General features: G+C 45.0%; 1 protein-coding gene across 1 annotated transcript; it reads left to right on the forward strand.

Moving 5' to 3' along the window:
• The first annotated feature begins 13,515 nt into the window (after nucleotides 1–13,515).
• LOC115207367 (actin, non-muscle 6.2) lies at nucleotides 13,516–17,972 on the forward strand. The gene is made up of 6 exons (XM_029774393.1): nucleotides 13,516–13,624; nucleotides 14,079–14,205; nucleotides 15,707–15,946; nucleotides 16,192–16,630; nucleotides 17,109–17,290; nucleotides 17,512–17,972. Exons 2-6 carry the CDS (start codon nucleotides 14,080–14,082, stop codon nucleotides 17,653–17,655), a joined length of 1,131 nt encoding a protein of 376 aa, XP_029630253.1. The 5' UTR covers nucleotides 13,516–13,624; nucleotide 14,079; the 3' UTR covers nucleotides 17,656–17,972.
• Nucleotides 17,973–20,666: the final 2,694 nt, after the last annotated feature.

Below are 20,666 nucleotides of genomic sequence, written 5' to 3' on the forward strand. Positions count from 1 at the left end.
CGCTTGCTCTCTGTTACCTAATCAGCCGGGATTAAAATCAGGAGGACACAGGAGCTCAATCCAACGAGGCGCTGACGTCACATACTAGTGCACTAAACCCACCTCTCTCTCTCCTCTTGCCTTCATTCTCTTCTTACACATACACTTTATCTCACGCTATGTTTTGTCTCGTCGCCCCCCCTTTTTTAATTTCACACTCTCTCTATCACTCACAATGACACTCTCATTTGTCAGCCTTGTATCTTCAGGCTGGCTCTCCATCACATAGTCAGGCCCGTATATACTGGAAACACATCCAGTATGAGGATTACCCCAGCACTGATCTCCTGGTGAGCCCCAGCCTAATTGGAAAACGTCCAGTCGAGTAAAGGTGCTCTTCGTCTCCCTCTCTCTTCAGATTCTCATCTCTTTCCTTTCCCCTGCTCAAACAGGTTTTAATCTGATAGATTGGGTTTTACGGGGACAATGTATTGTACAATAGTCACCATTTGAATCGCCAGATTTCCCTAATTCAAATAAGCTTTCTCTTGTGTACACACAATGTTAACAGGAGGGGATTTGAATATGTCCACAAAGCCCTTTTTCACTTCTTTCCTTTTGTTTAAATGAACTGGGAGAGCGTGCCTTGAGTCAAACTATGCCTTGAGTTGACTTGATTGATTAACTTGAATGTACAGTACAGTTCCATAATTTATCAGGTTCAAGAGTGTGAGTCATTTACTGACCAAAGCAGAACATTGTTTGGTCTAACACCCATAAACTACTGCAGGAGATTCAAGAGAACAAGATTTAAAGTCATGAACTGACAGACCTGGGATGACTGAAGAATGGCATTTGGAAAACATTAAATAAGTTAAGCTGTCATTAATGCTTTAACAGTAGGAACCATTCAGCACTTTCACTTAAATTACAATTTACTATGATTGATATATTGATCTGTTTCCATCAGCCACTTGATAATATATAAATATCTCTTCTTTAGTTTAACCCCGGCTACTAACCCCATGTCACTCTCCCCTGACAGTCTACTATTAACCCCATGTCACTCTCCCCTGACAGTCTACTATTAACCTCAGACAACTCTCCCCTGACAGTCTACTGCTAACCCCAGACAACTCTCCTCGACAGTCTACTGCTAACCCCAAAACACTCTCCCCTGACAGTCTACTACTAACCCCAGACCACACTCCCCTGACAGTCTACTACTAACCCCAGACCACTCTCCCCTGACAGTCTACTACTAACCCCAGACCACTCTCCCCTGACAGTCTACTGCTAACCTCAGACCACTCTCCCCTGACAGTCTACTACTAACCCCAGACCACTCTCCCCTGACAGTCTACTACTAACCCCAGACCACTCTCCCCTGACAGTCTACTACTAACCCCAGACCACTCTCCCCTGACAGTCTACTACTAACCTCAGACCACTCTCCCCTGACAGTCTACTGCTAACCCCAGACCACTCTCCCCTGACAGTCTACAACTAACCCCAAAACACTCTCCCCTGACAGTCTACAACTAACCCCAAAACACTCTCCCCTGACAGTCTACTACTAACCCCAGACCACTCTCCCCTGACAGTCTACTACTAACCCCAGACCACTCTCCCCTGACAGTCTACTACTAACCCCAGACCACTCTCCCCTGACAGTCTACTACTAACCCCAGACCACTCACCCCTGACAGTCTACTACTAACCTCAGACCACTCTCCCCTGACAGTCTACTACTAACCCCAGAACACTCTCCCCTGACAGTCTACTACTAACCTCAGACCACTCTCCCCGACAGTCTACTTCTAACCTCAGACCACTCTCCACGACAGTCTACTGCTAACCCCATGCCACTCTCCCCTGACAGTCTACTACCTCAGACCACTCTCCCCTGACAGTCTACTACTAACCCCAGACCACTCTCCCCTGACAGTCTACTACTAACCCCAGACCACTCTCCCCTGACAGTCTACTACTAACCCCAAAACACTCTCCCCTGACAGTCTACTACTAACCCCATGCCACTCTCCCCTGACAGTCTACTGCTAACCCCAGACCACTCTCCCCTGACAGTCTACTGCTAACCCCAGACCACTCTCCCCTGACAGTCTACTACTAACCCCAGACCACTCTCCCTTGACAGTCTACTGCTAACCCCAGACAGTGTACTACTAACCCCAGACCACTCTCCCCTGACAGTCTACTACTAACCTCAGACCACTCTCCCATGACAATCTAATACTAACCTCAGACCACTCTCCCCTGACAGTCTACTACTAACCCCAGACCACTCTCCCCTGACAGTCTACTACAAACCTCAGACCACTCTCCCCTGACTGTCTACTATTAACCTCAGACCACTCTCCCCTGACAGTCTACTGCTAACCCCATGCCACTCTCCCCTGACAGTCTACTACTAACCCCAGACCACTCTCCTCGACAGTCTACTGCTAACCTCAGACCACTCTCCCCTGACAGTCTACTACTAACCCCAAAACACTCTCCCCTGACAGTGTACTACTAACCCCAGACCACTCTCCCCTGACAGTCTACCACTAACCCCAGACCACTCTCCCCTGACAGTGTACTACTAACCCCAGACCACTCTCCCCTGACAGTCTACTACTAACCCCAGACCACTCTCCCCTGACAGTCTACTACTAACCCCAGACCACTCTCCCCTGACAGTCTACTGCTTACCCCAGACCACTCTCCTCGACAGTCTACTGCTAACCCCAGACCACTCTCCCCTGACAGTCTACTACTAACCTCAGACCACTCTCCCCTGACAGTCTACTGCTAACCCCAGACCACGCTCCCCTGACAGTCTACTACTAACCCCAGACCACTCTCCCCTGACAGTCTACTACTAACCCCAGACCACTCTCCCCTGACAGTCTACTACTAACCCCAGACCACTCTCCCCTGACAGTCTACAACTAACCCCAGACCACTCTCCCCTGACAGTCTACTACTAACCCAGACCACTCTCCTCGACAGTCTACTGCTAACCCCATGCCAGTCTCCCCTGACAGTCTACTACTAACCCCAGACCCCTCTCCCCTGACAGTCTGCTACTAATCTCAGACCACTCTCCCCTGACAGTCTACTACTAACCCCAGACCACTCTCCCCTGACAGTCTACTACTAACCTCAGACCACTCTCCCCTGACAGTCTACTACTAACCCCAGACCACTCTCCTCGACAGTCTACTACTAACCCCAGACCACTCTCCTCGACAGTCTACTACTAACCCCAGACCACTCTCCCCGACAGTCTACTACTAACCCCAGACCAATCTCCCCTGACAGTCTACTGCTAACCCCAGACCACTCTCCCCTGACAGTCTACAACTAACCCCAGACCACTCTCCCCTGACAGTCTACTGCTAACCCCAGACCACTCTCCCCTGACAGTCTACTACTAACCCCAGACCACTCTCCCCTGACAGTCTACTACTAACCCCAGACCACTCTCCCCTGACAGTCTACTACTAACCCCAGACCACTCTCCCCTGACAGTCTACTGCTAACCTCAGACCACTCTCCCCTGACAGTCTACAACTAACCGCAGACCACTCTCCCCTGACAGTCTACAACTAACCTCAGACCACTCTCCCCTGACAGTCTACTACTAACCTCAGACCACTCTCCCCTGACAGTCTACTACTAACCCCAGACCACTCTCCCCTGACAGTCTACTACTAACCCCAGACCACTCTCCCCTGACAGTCTACTACTAACCCCAAAACACTCTCCCCTGACAGTCTACTGCTAACCCCAAAACACTCTCCCCTGACAGTCTACTACTAACCCCAGACCACTCTCCCCTGACAGTCTACTACTAACCCCAGACCACTCTCCCCTGACAGTCTACTACTAACCCCAGACCACTTTCCCCTGACAGTCTACTACTAACCCCAGACCACTCTCCCCTGACAGTCTACTACTAACCCCAGACCACTCTCCCCTGACTGTCTACTGCTAACCTCAGACCACTCTCCCCTGACAGTCTACTACTAACCTCAGACCACTCTCCCCTGACAGTCTACTGCTAACCTCAGACCACTCTCCCCTGACAGTCTACAACTAACCCCAGACCACTCTCCCCTGACAGTCTACTACTAACCCCAGACCACTCTCCCCTGACAGTCTACTGCTAACCTCAGACCACTCTCTCCTGACAGTCTACAACTAACCACAGACCACTCTCCCCTGACAGTCTACAACTAACCTCAGACCACTCTCCCCTGACAGTCTACTACTAACCTCAGACCACTCTCCCCTGACAGTCTACTACTAACCCCAGACCACTCTCCCCTGACAGTCTACTACTAACCCCAGACCACTCTCCCCTGACAGTCTACTACTAACCCCAAAACACTCTCCCCTGACAGTCTACTACTAACCCCAGACCACTCTCCCCTGACAGTCTACTACTAACCCCAAAACACTCTCCCCTGACAGTCTACTACTAACCCCAGACCACTCTCCCCTGACAGTCTACTACTAACCCCAAAACACTCTCCCCTGACAGTCTACTACTAACCCCAGACCACTCTCCCCTGACAGTCTACTACTAACCCCAAAACACTCTCCCCTGACAGTCTACTACTAACCTCAGACCACTCTCCCTGACAGTCTACTGCTAACCTCAGACCACTCTCCCCCGACAGTCTACTGCTAACCTCAGACCACTCTCCCCTGACAGTCTGATGCCTAACCAGAAACCCAGAAGACAGAGACATGACCTGTGACCTTCTCCAGGGCACACGCTACAATCATGACCTATGACCTTCTCCAGGGCAGACATTATGATGGCCCTACCTAAGAGCATTATCAATCTCATTCACTAAGGTTTCCAGTGCCATAACAAGTGTCTAATTCAAAGAAGTGGTGGAAACACTAAATGCTGTGTCTGTCAAATGATTGGCACCCTTTATAAAGATGAGCAAAAAAGACTGTATCAGGTAAATAATACACAATTCTGACATACACTACCGTTCAAAAGTTTGGGGTCACTTAGAAATGTCCTTGTTTTTTTTGTCCATTTAAATAACATCAAATTGATACAGTGTAGACATTGTTAATGTTGTAAACGACTTTTGTAGCTGGAAACTGCTGATTTTTTATGGAATATCTACATAGGCATACAGAGGCCCATTATCAGCAACCATCACTCCTGTGTTCCAATGCCACGTTGTGTTAGCTAATCCAAGTTTATCATTTTAAAAGGCTAACTGATCATTAGAAAACCCTTTTGCAATTATGTTAGCACAGATGAAAACTGTTGTTCTGATTAAAGAAGCAATAAAACTGGCCTTCTTTAGACTAGTTGAGTATCTGGAGCATCAGCATTTGTGGGTTCGACTACAGGCTCAAAATACAGGCTCAGAAACAAAGACATTTCTTCTGAAACTCGTCAATCTATTTTTGTTCTGAGAAATGAAAGCTATTCCATGTGAGAAATTGCCAAGACACTGAAGTTCTCGTACAACGCTGTGTACTACTCCCTTCACAGAACACTGCAAACTGGCTCTAACCAGAACGGAAAGAGGATTGGGAGGCTCGGTGCACAACTGAGCAAGAGGACAAGTACATTAAAGTGTCTAGTTTGAGAAACAGACGCCTCACAAGTCCTCAACTGGCAGCTTCATTAAATAGTACCCGTAAAACACCATTCTCAACGTCAACAGTGAAGAGGCGACTCCGGGATGCTGGCCTTCTAGGCAGAGTTGCAAAGAAAAAGCCATATCTCAGACTGGCCAAGAATAATAAAAGATTAAGATGGGCAAAAGAACATAGATACTGGACAGATTAACTCTGCCTAGAAGGAACTATTTCAGATTTAAGTATAACTGATGCCTTTAGTGAGAGGTCTAATGCTTTCATTTGTATTTTTTCCTTCATTTAACTAGGCAAGTCAGTTAAGAACAAATTCTTGACCCCTGAAGGACTGAATGTCTCATAATGATGAGTGACCCCTGTAGGACTGAATGTCTCATAATGATGAGTGACCCCTGTAGGACTGAATGTCTCATAATGATGAGTGACCCCTGTAGGACTGAATGTCTCATAATGATGAGTGACCCCGTGAAACCCTGAATGTCTCATAATGATGAGTGACCCCTGAAGGACTGAATGTCTCATAATGATGAGTGACCCCTGAAGGACTGAATGTCTCATAATGATGAGTGACCCCTATAGGACTGAATGTCTCATAATGATGAGTGACCCCTGTAGGACTGAATGTCTCATAATGATGAGTGACCCCTTGAAGGACTGAATGTCTCATAATGATGAGTGACCCCTGTAGGACTGAATGTCTCATAATGATGAGTGACCCCTGTAGGACTGAATGTCTCATAATGATGAGTGACCCCTGAAGGACTGAATGTCTCATAATGATGAGTGACCCCTGAAGGACTGAATGTCTCATAATGATGAGTGACCCCTGTAGGACTGAATGTCTCATAATGATGAGTGACCCCTATAGGACTGAATGTCTCATAATGATGAGTGACCCCTATAGGACTGAATGTCTCATAATGATGAGTGACCCCTTGAAGGACTGAATGTCTCATAATGATGAGTGACCCCTGAAGGACTGAATGTCTCATAATGATGAGTGACCCCTTGAAGGACTGAATGTCTCATAATGATGAGTGACCCCTGTAGGACTGAATGTCTCATAATGATGAGTGACCCCTGAAGGACTGAATGTCTCATAATGATGAATGACCCCTGTAGGACTGAATGTCTCATAATGATGAGTGACCCCTGAAGGACTGAATGTCTCATAATTATGAGTGACCCCTGTAGGACTGAATGTCTCATAATGATGAGTGACCCCTGAAGGACTAAATGTCTCATAATGATGAGTGACCCCTGTAGGACTGAATGTCTCATAATGATGAGTGACCCCTGTAGAACTGAATGTCTCATAATGATGAGTGACCCCTGTAGGACTGAATGTCTCATAATGATGAGTGACCCCTGTAGGACTGAATGTCTCATAATGATGAGTGACCGCTGTAGGACTGGATATTAAAGCTGGGAATTGTTTTCTATACTTAGCTTTCAGGAGGTAGATAAACAACATAAAGGTAGACCAAAGATGGTTAAATGAAGATGGTTCACTCAGGCCATTTGCCATTGAGGAAAAAAAGTATGTTCCGGTCTATTTAACTGGGTGTGTCTCCCATAGACACCAATGCAATAGCAGCTGGGTCTGGTCTACTTATAGTAAGTAGTTCATTGACTTACATTCATTGAACCAGAAAAAAACAAGTGCGGTGTCTCGTTTTCTCTTCGGTCTCTGGGTAGCTCAGCAAAATGACAGTGCCATGAGCAGCACCGCAGATAATGGCCGTGTTCAAGAGGATAAAAATTGTAATGTATCATGGGTAAATTGTGACTGACTGACGTACAAATAATAATGAGTCGTTATTTAGTCAAGACTTCGCTCTCACACAGTCACACTCAGTATCTACTCATGTGCATACAGTGCGTTCGTAAAATATTCAGACCCCTTGACTTTTTCCCCATTTTGCTATGTTACAGCCTTATTCTAAAATGTATTAAATGAATTGTTTTCCTCATCAATCTACACACAATACCCCATAATGACAAAGAGAAAAGAGGTTTATAGAAATGTTTGCAAATGTATAAAAAATTATAAAAAAGGAAAACCTTTTTTACATAAGTATTCAGACCCTTTGCTATGAGACTCGAAATTGAGCTCAGGTGCATCCTGTTTCCATTGATCATCCGTGAGATGTTCCTACAACTTGATTAGAGTCCACTTGTGGTAAATTCAATTGATTGGACATGATTTGGAAAGGCACACACCTGTCTATATAAGGTCCCACAGTTAACAGAGCATGTCAGAGCAAAAACCAAGGCTCGAGGTCAGTAGAGCTCCGAGACAGGATTGTGTCGAGGCACAGATCTGGGGAAGGGTACCAAAAAATGTCTGCAGCATTGAAGGTCCCCAAGAACACAGTGGCCTCCATCATTCTTAAATGGAAGAAGTTTGGAACCACCAAGACTCTTCCTAGAGCTGGCCGCCCGGCCAAACTGAGCAATCAGGGGAGAAGGGCTTTGGTCAGGGAGGTGACCAAGAACTCGATGGTCACTGAGAGAGCTCCAGAGTTCCTCTGTGGAGATGGGAGAATCAGGCCTTTATGATAGTGGCCAGACAGAAGGCACTCCTCAGTAAAAGGCACATGACAGCCCTCTTGGAGTTTGTCAAAAGGCACCTAAAGACCCTCAGACCATGAGAAACAACATTCTCTGGTCTGATGAAACCAAGATTGAACTCTTTGGTCTGAATGCCAAACGTCACGTCTGGAGGAAACCTGGCACCATCCGTACGGTGAAGCATGGTGCTTGCAGCATCATGCTGTGGGAATGTTTTTCAGCGGCAGGGACTGGGAGACTAGTCAGGATCGAGGGAAAGATGAATGGAGCTAAGTACAGAGAGATCCTTGATGAAAACCTTCTCCAGAGCGCTCAGGACCTCAGACTGGGGTGAAGAGTCACCTTCCAACAGGACAACGACCCTAAGCACACAGCCAAGACAACTCAGGGGTGGCTTCGGAACAAGTCTCTGAATGTCCTTGAGTGGTCCAGCCAGAGCCTGGACTTGAACCTGAATGTCTCTCTTGAGAGGATCTGCAGAGAACAATGGGAGAAACTCCCCAAATTCAGGTGTGCCAATATTGTAGCGTCATACCTAACAAGACTCAAGGCTGTAATCGCTGCCAAAGGTGTTTCAACAAGTACTGAGTAAAGGGTCTGAATACTTATATAACTGTGATATTTCTGTTTTGAGTTGTCATTATGGGGTATTATGTATAGATTGATGAGGGGGAAAAACGATTTAATCAATTTTAGAATAAGGCTGTAACCTAATAAAATGTGGAAAAAGTCGAAGGGTCTGAATACTTTCTGAATGGACTGTATGTTAGTATTAGGAGATATGTTAGTAGGAGATATGCATCTTTAAAATTACTTATTTAAAGCGCCCAGCACGTCATCCTCATTAACAGTTAAAAAAATGTCAGAGAGTGAGATAGGGAAGCGACAGCAGCGAAGTCCTGTAAGGCAATACAAACCAGACTAGATGCCAAAACTGTGACGGCCGGGATGGAGAAATTGTACAATGATTGCTCTGCAAGTAGGCCTACAAAGCGCCAGCTCTCAAACACCTTATGTGGCACAACAGATTGTTGGATGTCTATGAACACGCTGTAATACATCACTGCAGCAACCCATCACATTGATGAGCACGTGGGAAATGAAGTCCCATGTAGGCTACTACTGATCACAGAACATGGAGGAGAGGCACACAGCAGAAAACCTAAAACGGCATTAACTACCATCGTTGCTGAGTGGGCGGGGGACAGCGGTAAGATGAGCGCTCTCTGGTAGGGTTTACACTAGATAGCACAGCCACAAAGCCAAAATTGTCTATCGTAAAAATGACAGAAATAGGTGGGGTTTATGACTTTGTGGCTGTGGTAACTACGGTGACGACCATCTGGTAGGTAGCCAGGTCTGTGGTAGATTGAACTGCATTGCCCCTTAGTGGTCATACACAGGAAAATATCTGCATTTTAGAAAAGGAAGTTAAAATGGGAAACCTCAATTCTTGCATAGATATGACACAGATCTATAGATAAAACATTTTCTGAAGGCAGACTGACTATAACTGTGAAAGTGTCTCCAGCAAGACCATTAGAGTACGTACACAGACATGAATCCTCTTTACTACTAAACAGGTTCTTCTGTCACAAAAACTTTCCATTTATGTGACAAATAACACCTTGGATAAAGAGCTTCCGCTTCTTCCCCTTAGGTTAAAGGTTATATGTCAATTGCACCAGAATAAATATCTCCTGTTTCTACTACACAGCTCCTGTGAGCTATGTAGACCCATGTTTTATATGTTCTAATTAAGCAATAAGGCCTGAGGAGGTGTGGTATATGGCCAATATACTGTACCACGTCTAAGGGCTGTTCTTAAGCAAGACGCAACGCGGAGTGCCTGGACACAGCCCTTAGCCTTGGTATATTGGCCATACAGTATATCACAAACCTCTGAGGTGCCTTACTGCTATTATAACAATACCAACGTAATTAGAGGAGTAAAAATACATGTTTTGTCATACCCATGGTATACGGTCTGATATACCATGGCTGTCAGCCAATCAGCATTCAGGGCCCGAACCACCCAGTTTATAATTAATATAAGGGAATGGTTTCAGATATCAGTGACCCATCCGTTTGCTCATTAGCAATGAACCATAAAGCATTCTTTCGTCAGAGCATAGCAAGTAGAAATGGCATGTTCACATATTTTGTTGAGGGATTATAATGAGGAACATCCAGTAGAGGAAATGGTGCAGAAGATACATTTATGCTGCAAAAACTTTGGTTTCGATTCATTTAAAAAAAAATGTATCTGATGATTCATGCATATGTACTTTGGATGGTGCCCTCATTGATCGTGTCCCCACGTATAAATATCTGGGAATCTGAATTGACGAAAAGCTATGTTTCAAAAAACATGTTGATGAGTTAGTTAAGAAATTAAGGATTAAAATAGGCTTCTTCTATAGGAACAAATAATTTATTCCAGTTATTGACTATTGCGATACCGTTTATATGAATGCAGCTGCCACTGTATTGAAGCCATTGGACACAGTTCATCATAGCGCATTGTGTAGTTAAATAAAGGTTAAATAAAATACAAAATATTACAGGCAATAGGTTCAGTACACATCATTGCATTTTGCATCAGAAAGTAGGCTGGCCATCCTTGAAGTCTCATTGATCAATTCATTGCGCGCTTTTTCTCTAGAAAGCCCTCTTGCATAAACTTACACCATACCTGACCTCACTGTTAACCTTCAGACGTATAAGTTACTAGATCCGGAGTCATGGATGGCTAACCCTAGAGATCCCTTCAATCTCTTCCGAGTTAGGTAAATCTGCTTTTAGTTTTTTGTGCCTGTGGAATGACCTCCAAAAGTCCTAAAAGTTAAATTGGTGCCTCTAAGGCAATTCAGGCGGATGTTAGAGGGTCTTTTTATTGGACAATGTGTTTGTTTCATACGATTGTGTTTTGCTTTTCCTGTTTTGTGTTTGCTTTTCATGTATTGTGTAATTAGTGTGTATAGTGTAATTGTTGTTGATTGATGTGGTCATGCAGGGCTCATCTGCAATATAGGCCGTGGTCTCAGCATGACTCCCTGCTTAAGTAAAGGTTCAATACAATTAAATACAATTTCACTGGTAAATAACTAGTTTATTTCTAGGCCTATAGCGAAGTTAGTTTGTACGAGTTTAGAATTCTAAGCAGGTTGAGCAGTTTACTACCCCTGTTTGCAGTGCGTGTATTCATGGATGGCAAGGGAAGTCAGGCTTTCCCAAAACATAGACCAATAAAAAATACATAAATGTCCTTCAGTTCGCAAGAAGGTGAAAGAATCTCACCGGAGAAAGCATCCGAGCCTGCGAAACAGCGGCCATCTATCTGATGCTGTCTGGTCAACATTGTTGCCGCCCGTAGCATTAAATGCAAGGGAAGCCAGCGAGCATTTGGCCTCCCTTGATAAAAAAATGATAATAATAATAGCCAATCAGCGTTGAGCTAAACTGAGCGAGCTAAACTGTGAATGGTCCTGGCACACCCAAAAAAAGTGTAAAGGGAATCCAGTTTGGATTTCACATAAAAAGCAAAACATAATTGACAGAAACATAAATTGTATCTCGTTGTGCTCTTGTCCTCCATTTGCTAGCTAACTAGCTACAATTGGCCCTTTCCTAAATTACCCATGGATGGAGATAGGGATTTGTACTTGTGGTTTTACTTATTTCTCCTTACTGATCAATGATTATAACGGTGATTCTGATACAACCATTAATTCATACTTTGTGCCCCTGGCCTGAGAGGATGGAAGTTCAATATGTAGCTAATGTACTTTAGTAGGCTAATGTTAACTAGCGGCACATCGTTGCCCATGAAAGGAAGTTAGGCTAGCGAGCAAGCATTTTAGCCAGGTAGCCTAAGACAACAAAAACTAAAAGTGTTTACTGTATGACAGTGTCATAGACTGTTTCTCAACATGAAAGAGAGGAGGATGGCATTGGCATTTCTCTACAAGTAGAGTCAACATGTTTTTTTCCACTTGCACAAATGCACACACACACACACTGGTTCTAAATCTAAATCAACAGTTGTTAGTAGTCCGAAAGTGTCGGAAACATTAACTTGCTTGACCATGCTTTAGATCATGTAACTGTTTGTTACATGAAATATGCTTTGTGGACTTCACCGGAGAGAGGTTGCTCTCCGGTTTTGTGATGAAACAAAGTTGTTGTTGAATTGATTCAGCCACTGTGTCTTCTTATTGTCTCGACCTTACACGGAACCCAAACTGGCTGCTGCACGTGCATAAATGTATTTTGTCCCCCTACCCCAAACGCGATCACACATACATTTATTTTGCAACGCCCCCGCACGGTCGCAAGGCATATGAACTAACATGTTATAGAGCAAACAACGCAATTATCACAACACATAGGTTTGGCTTCCCCAGTGATTTTACACACACACACCACTACTGCCTGTTAGCCAATTATAGCCCCACAGACAAGTACAGGCCTCTCACACATTGAGTTTTTTTTTTTTTACAAGAATTGCCTTCTGCTAGCCTGTATTTCGAGAGCAATTATACCAGATTTTAAACCCAAAGGCAGCCACATTCTGATATTTTGCCCCATTATTGGTATTTTGACCAATCAGATCAGAATTAGGCTGCCTGTGTATACTAGGTGCTTTGAGCTTGCATTGTAAAGTACTGAATAACTAAGCACAAGTCACGTATTTGACATGGTCTAATATGTATTTGATGAATGTCTACAGACTATGAAGGGCAGCATAGCCCACCTATGCCCATCTCTCGTCAAACTTGCGATGCAACACTCTGGTCCAGGGTGCGCAGATCTGATGCAATACAATGCAATGCATGACACACAGCTGATCTTTCAAAAGAATAGTTGGGCAAACATTTATTTAACAAAACAAAACATAATCAAGCCATGTTCATAAATTACGATGGGATCGGGCACATAGAGGTATTATATTTGATCGCGCCCTATCGGCTACTTTTGTCTCACTACAATATGAGCGCACCAGTCCTCTTTTCCCATTGTCTTTTCCACAATGTGGATTCACTTGATAAAGGGTTTGCCTGCTAACACATTCAACCACGTCTCTTACATTTCCAAATTCTACTGAATCTAAATGACCCAAAACCTGTAGGCTAACCCAACATGTACCTGTTTCCTTCCAATCCATGCAGTCTCTTTCATGTCGTCTACCCTGGGATTGACAACTGTCAGTCACTTCCACCGTAAAACACCTCCCAATCCAATCCGGTGTCTTTTTCTGAAAACAATGCCCATATTTGGTGTGAGCAGGTGAACGTGAAGGCGGAGGATGATGCACGGCTGGGGAGAAAAGGAGGTATATAGTCTCCTGCTGAAATGTGGATGTCACGCACACTTTGTGGAGAACATAATCATTCCCGGATTCTTGACGAGAAATCCTAACTGACAGGTAAGCAAACGCCACTCTCCCCACGTTTGGGAAAGCTCATCTGAAATGTCGAGTTGTATCGTTAAATTTGTTTGTTCTAGCTTGGTTAAAATGACTTGAAATACAGCTTTGCTTGGATTTGTCTGAATACGTGTTTGAGTTGGAATCGGAGCCATATATTGAGAACTTTGCTTTGTTCCAAATTATTGTATTAGGTTCAATTCCACTATTTTTACAAGTTCTGCTAGTACTTTCTTAGTGCTCTTTAACAGTTACTGGGATTAAACATTTAACTAATTGTTACGAATTACAGTTGACTGGTCCTATATCTACACTTACTAATGAGGACCTCTAAATTGTCACATTTACACTGTCGTAATTGGTGGTATGTGTTGATGATATACCCTACACCAGGCAATGGTATGGCTTTGTTCTTGCTTTTTAGGCCTTGATTCATTAATCCTCTTTTTTACAGAATGGCTGAAGACGATATTGCTGCACTGGTGGTTGACAATGGTTCAGGCATGTGCAAGGCTGGTTTTGCAGGGGATGATGCTCCCCGTGCTGTCTTCCCCTCCATTGTTGGAAGACCCAGACATCAGGTTGGAACCATACTGGGCTCTTAGATATTGGATTCACTTAATATAGGCTATATAGTTTGTGTATAAGTGTGTGGACACCCCTTCAAATTAGTGGATTTGGCTATTTCATCCACACGTTGTCAGAAGGGCCTTACTGAAAAGCTCTGCCTTTCAATGTGGCACTGTCCTAGATGTTAACTTGTCAAATCTCTGCCCTGCTAGAGCTGCCCCGATCAACTCTTAAGTGCTGTTACTGTGTAGTGGAAATGTCTAGGAGCAACAATGGCTCAGCTGTGAAGTGGTAGGCCACACAAGCTCACAGAATGGGACTGCTGAAGCATGTAAAAGTCGTCTGACCTCGGCTGCAACACTCCCTACTGTGTTTCAAACTGCCCCTGGAAGCAACGTCAGCACAAGAACTGTTTGTCGGGAGCTAAATTAAATGAGTTTCCGTGGCCAAGCAGCTGCACACAAGCTTAAGATCACTATGTGCAATGCCAAGCGTTGGCTGGAGTGGTGTAAAGCTCACCGCCACGACTCTGGAGCAGTGGAAATGCGTTCTCTTGAGTGCTGACTCACACTTCACCATCTTGCAGTCTGACAGACGAATCTGGGTTTGGCGGATGCCAGGAGAACGCTACCTGACTGCGTAGTGTCAACTAAAGTTTGGTGGAGGAATAATGGTCTGGGGCTGTTTTTCGTGGTTCAGGCTAGGCCACTTAATTCCAATAACGGGAAATCTTAACGCTACAGCATACAATGACATTCTGGATGGTTCTGTGCGCCTGTCTTTGTGGCAACAGTTTGGGTGAAGACCATTTCCTGTTTCAGCATGACCATACTCCTGTGCACAAAGTAGAGGTCCATACAGAAATGGTCTGTGGATCGTATGGAAGAACTTGACTGGCCTGCACAGAGCCCAGACCTCAACCCCATCGAACACTTCTGTGATGAAATGGAACACTGACTGCGAGTCAGACCTATTTTTCTCAACATCAGTGCCTGACTTGTGGCTGAATGGAAGCAATTCCCCACAGCAATGTTCAAACATCTAGTGGAAACCTTCTCAGAAGAGAAGGCTTTCCACTAGAAGAGCTACAAAGGAAGGGAACAACTCCATATTAATACCCATGATTTTGGAATTGAGATGTTTGACAAGCATGTGTCCACTTTTGGTAATGTTCTCTATTTGACTTTGGGATAGTTTGAAGAGGCTATACAGAACTCTTCCTTCTGGGGGTGCTCTTGATCCAAGGGGTCCACTAAATGGACAAATATTGGCCAGAAATTGCCTCATTAAAAAGAAAGGGACACCCCTCCCCAAACCCATTAACAAAAGCATAATATATTGGTAGCCTGAAACTAAAGATTGTGATTTCATGAGTTAAGAAGTTGATTGTGATGTGTATATAAAACATACAGGCAACTCAAGCCAACATTTGATGAAAACAACTTCTGTAGTGTAACTTGAGTTTATGCGTAATGCAGGGACAAAGTGTAACGGTAATGTCTCTTTCCCCAGGGTGTGATGGTGGGCATGGGACAGAAGGACAGCTACGTGGGAGATGAGGCCCAGAGCAAGAGGGGCATCCTGACTCTGAAGTACCCCATCGAGCACGGCATTGTTACCAACTGGGACGACATGGAGAAGATCTGGCATCACACCTTCTACAATGAGCTGCGTGTGGCCCCTGAAGAGCATCCTGTCCTGCTCACGGAGGCCCCACTTAACCCCAAAGCCAACAGGGAGAAGATGACCCAGGTAATAGTGGGGGCATTAGTGTTTTTTACAAATGAAACCCTGTGGCAGTAGTAAATAAACCCAGCCATTGTATTTACTACATAATGTGAAGACTCCTCATCCACTAGCAGAATGTAGAGCAGTAGACATCAGGGTTACTCTGTTCACCTTGCCTGAGGGTAGGTATTGATTTGTAGGTGTTTAAAATGTTTTTTTGATAAAGGGTCTCACGTAGTTCTAATTCCTACCTTCTATTATTCTACCAGATCATGTTTGAGACCTTCAACAGCCCAGCCATGTATGTAGGTATCCAGGCCGTGCTGTCTTTGTACGCATCTGGTCGCACCACAGGAATCGTGATGGATTCCGGGGATGGCGTTAGCCACACGGTGCCCATCTACGAGGGCTACGCTCTTCCCCACGCCATCCTGCGTCTGGACCTGGCCGGACGCGACCTCACGGACTACCTGATGAAGATCCTGACTGAGCGTGGCTACAGCTTCACCACCACGGCCGAGAGGGAGATTGTGCGCGACATCAAGGAGAAGCTGGCCTATGTGGCGCTGGACTTCGAGCAGGAGATGAAGACCTCCGCCTCCAGTTCCTCTCTGGAGAAGAGCTACGAGCTGCCTGATGGACAGGTCATCACTATCGGCAACGAGCGCTTCCGGTGCCCTGAGACCATGTTCCAGCCGTCCTTCATTGGTGAGATGTTTTTCTGCGTATTAAAGAGGAACTTTAGCTAAAAATGTTCTTGTTGAAAGCCATTTTTCGACAGTTGGCGACTATAGTAATTCTAGTCTTGAAATCCACATTTCTATCCACTACTAAAATGGAGGCTCTGAATGTTTCTTCTTGGTAGAGGTCACACACTCAAGATGCACCCTCATTTATGTATTGATATGACTATTCATAAGCACTAAACAACAAAGTTTTTGAAAATCAGCAGACAAAGCTTCCATTTGGCCACTGGAGTCGCTCTTTAATACATGTACAAATGTTCTTGTCTAGACAATGTTGCTTAGCTTAGTGACGGTCATTCACCACTACACAAACCATTTTCACAATCCTATGGAGCTCTGAGGTTCTTGACAGTTGAGTGTTCACTGACCTCATTAAAAGAGCCATACTTGTAGGCCTGTTTCTGTTCCTAGGGCTGCCATCAACGTGCTTGCTTTTGTAGGAATGGAAAGCACTGGAGTGCACGAGACCACCTACAACTCTATCATGAAGTGTGATGTGGACATCAGGAAAGACCTGTATGCCAACACTGTTCTCTCTGGTGGAACCACCATGTTCCCTGGCATCGCAGATAGAATGCAGAAGGAGATCAGTGGCTTGGCACCCCCTACTATGAAGATTAAGGTGGGCATTCATGTGTGACTGAATTTCAGCCCATGGTCATTCAGTGTGGCATCTCTCGACTAGCTTTTTTTTCTTCCTTTTCTCAGTTCTCTTTTTGGCTTCCCAAATACTTTTCATAAGCTCATGATCAGAATCACATTTATTCATGTATTCTGCACTAAAACAACTTTAGATGACCTCCCTGTTTTACTAATGAATACGTTCAAATCTCTGGTCTCCAGATCATCGCCCCTCCTGAGCGTAAATACTCTGTGTGGATTGGCGGCTCCATCCTGGCCTCTCTCTCCACCTTCCAACAGATGTGGATTTCCAAGCAGGAATACGAGGAATCCGGCCCGTCTATCGTCCACCGCAAATGTTTCTAAAGCCTCGCCTCTTAACCTCAGTGTTTGTTATTGCAGATGGCTCTCCTGTCCAGAAGCCAACACCTTGCCCCTATCCCCTAAGCATTTGTGTGGCTCTAAAATGATCAGATGAGTAGAAGTGAATTCCACGTATCCTAACCGGTAGAGATGAAGCCATATTGTTTCAGTTCTACATGGTGTCCTGGGGGGAGTGACAGGGTGGTTTCTGGGTAGGCTCATTGTTAGAGTTGTGACATTCTGCCCTGTTGTATTTGTTACTATTTGTCTTGCTGTAACATCTGCTCTGGGCCATTGAATAAACATTCACTGTAACATGATACTCTGTGTAGTCTGTATTTGCAACATTAAGTCTTGTCATATGTTCAGAATGCATTTGTCACTTATTTTTTGTTTACTGATCATTTCAGGGAATGATTTGGGAATATAGTGGTTTGAGATTCTGGTTTTGTCCACTGGTTGGCACTATTGCCTCATCTTTCTATTGGAAAGTGAAATGTTTCTTGTCATGACAGATCAGATGCCTTAATGCATATCATTGACTGGAACCCACTGCAGGTTAGAAATCAAATGGGTGAATGTAACAGTTTTCTCATTGTTATATTCTCTTGGTGAACCTCATGTTTATGGCTTCAGCTCTTTGGGATGTGCTGGCCAGATGACTTTTTTTTCATCAGTATAGCTGAAGGCAAGGTGAAGAAGCCACTTCTCTAATGTACACTGAAAGCCCACTCTTTGACAGGAGTACATGCTAATGAACAGAAGTAGCTGTTCCAATCAGGGGGGTCTTGTCATGAAAAGCTTTGCAGGTGTGTTCTACACCAGTACTAAAATACCTGGTGACAGTAAAATCCCAGACTGAAGCAGGTGAATTTACCAAAGAGCTCGCTAGACCCAAAGCCTGTTTTGGCATAGGTAACGCTGGTCAACTTGGTGGGACTTCATACGGCAGGCACATTTCAATCTGGAACTCGAAGCCAGGTCCACTGATTTTCATTATTTATCTAGACCTGGGACACCAGATGGGTGTGATTTAATGATCCTATAGAACAGCTCTAGGGTTAGTCCTGGAAGTAACACCTGCACAGACTCCGGGACCATAGTTGGAGATCCCTGATTTACATGCTATGTCCACTAGAAGGCAGTGCTGTCTTCACATTCTGTCATGACCTACACTGGTTGGGGAGCAGGTGCTGCTTTCACATTGTCACATGACCTACACTGGTGAAGACAGTGTTTGAGGTCCAAACACTTAAAACACACCCTATCCCCTCAGCCCTCAAATTTAGTGGACACTTCTGTATCATGAAGTCTGACGAGTATACACTTGCACATTAAGGGGCGATAAAGGAAGAAATGGTTTTTAAATGGACAGCCCTTGCCCGGAAATTCGTCACTCGTTTATCCCGCCACGGGTAGCTTGTGGATGCTTTATATGCGCTACAGTCAATTGAGTGCATGTCTACTTATATTAAATATGTAATTTACACCTACTGCATGATAGCTTGCAAATGAATTAGCTAAGTAAAATCCTGATTAGCTGGAACTTCTGAAGGAGGGAAATGTTTTATTTCTACAATTTCAAAAGCAAAAGCATATTTTTTACGAGACGTGTTTGTGCCGTCATGTGCATTAGTAGCACAATTTCTAACTTATTTACATTTGTTTTTACTTACACTTGTATGTTGACTCCATATTGGCGCTCACGTTTACATTTTTGGCGGACTTTTCTTGGCGGATGCAAAGTCGTTGTGAATTGAATTATGGGGAGTTTCAGGGCCTGGAGTGAACATAATTGTACTCGAAAACTTGACTAAAAATGAGGGCTGAGGGGCTTACGTTTCAAACTTCCCATGCTTGGCTAATCATTTGGACCGCCCTCCAAGATGGTGATGGGGATTCACCCAAGGGCATAAGACGAGGGTGTGTCTTTTATGAGTTTGAACCGCAGCCAGTACTGCCTTCACATCCTGTCACATGACCTACACTGGTAGTGAAGACGGTGCTGCTGTCACATGACCTGCACTGGTGGTGAAGACAGTGCTGCTGTCACATGACCTACACTGGTGGTGAAGACGGTGCTGCTGTCACATGACCTACACTGGTGGTGAAGACGGTGCTGCTGTCACATGACCTACACTGGTGGTGAAGACGGTGCTGCTGTCACATGACCTACACTGGTGGTGAAGACAGTGCTGACTGAGCATGACCTACACTGGTGGTGAAGAGGGTGCTGCTGTCACATGACCTACACTGGTAGTGAAGACAGTGCTGCTGTCACATGACCTACACTGGTGGTGAAGACAGTGCTGACTGAGCATGACCTACACTGGTGGTGAAGACAGTGCTGACTGAGCATGACCTACACTGGTGGTGAAGACGGTGCTGCTAACACATGACCTACACTGGTGGTGAAGACAGTGCTGCTGTCACATGACCTACACTGGTAGTGAAGACAGTGCTGACTGAGCATGACCTACACTGGTAGTGAAGACAGTGCTGACTGAGTATGACCTACACTGGTGGTGAAGACAGTGCTGACTGAGCATGACCTACACTGGTAGTGAAGACAGTGCTGACTGAGCATGACCTACACTGGTGGTGAAGACAGTGCTGCTGTCACATGACCTACACTGGTAGTGAAGACAGTGCTGACTGAGCATGACCTACACTGGTAGTGAAGACAGTGCTGACTGAGCATGACCTACACTGGTGGTGAAGACAGTGCTGCTGTCAGATGACCTACACTGGTAGTGAAGACAGTGCTGACTGAGCATGACCTACACTGGTGGTGAAGACAGTGCTGCTGTCACATGACCTACACTGGTGGTGAAGACAGTGCTGACTGAGTATGACCTACAATGGTGGTGAAGACAGTGCTGACTGAGAATGACCTACACTGGTGGTGAAGAGGGTGCTGCTGTCACATGACCTACACTGGTGGTGAAGACAGTGCTGACTGAGCATGACCTACACTGGTGGTGAAGACAGTGCTGCTGTCACATGACCTACAC

Source organism: Salmo trutta, chromosome 1 (genome assembly GCF_901001165.1).
Source record: "Salmo trutta chromosome 1, fSalTru1.1, whole genome shotgun sequence".
NCBI classification, from domain to species: Eukaryota; Metazoa; Chordata; class Actinopteri; order Salmoniformes; family Salmonidae; genus Salmo; species Salmo trutta.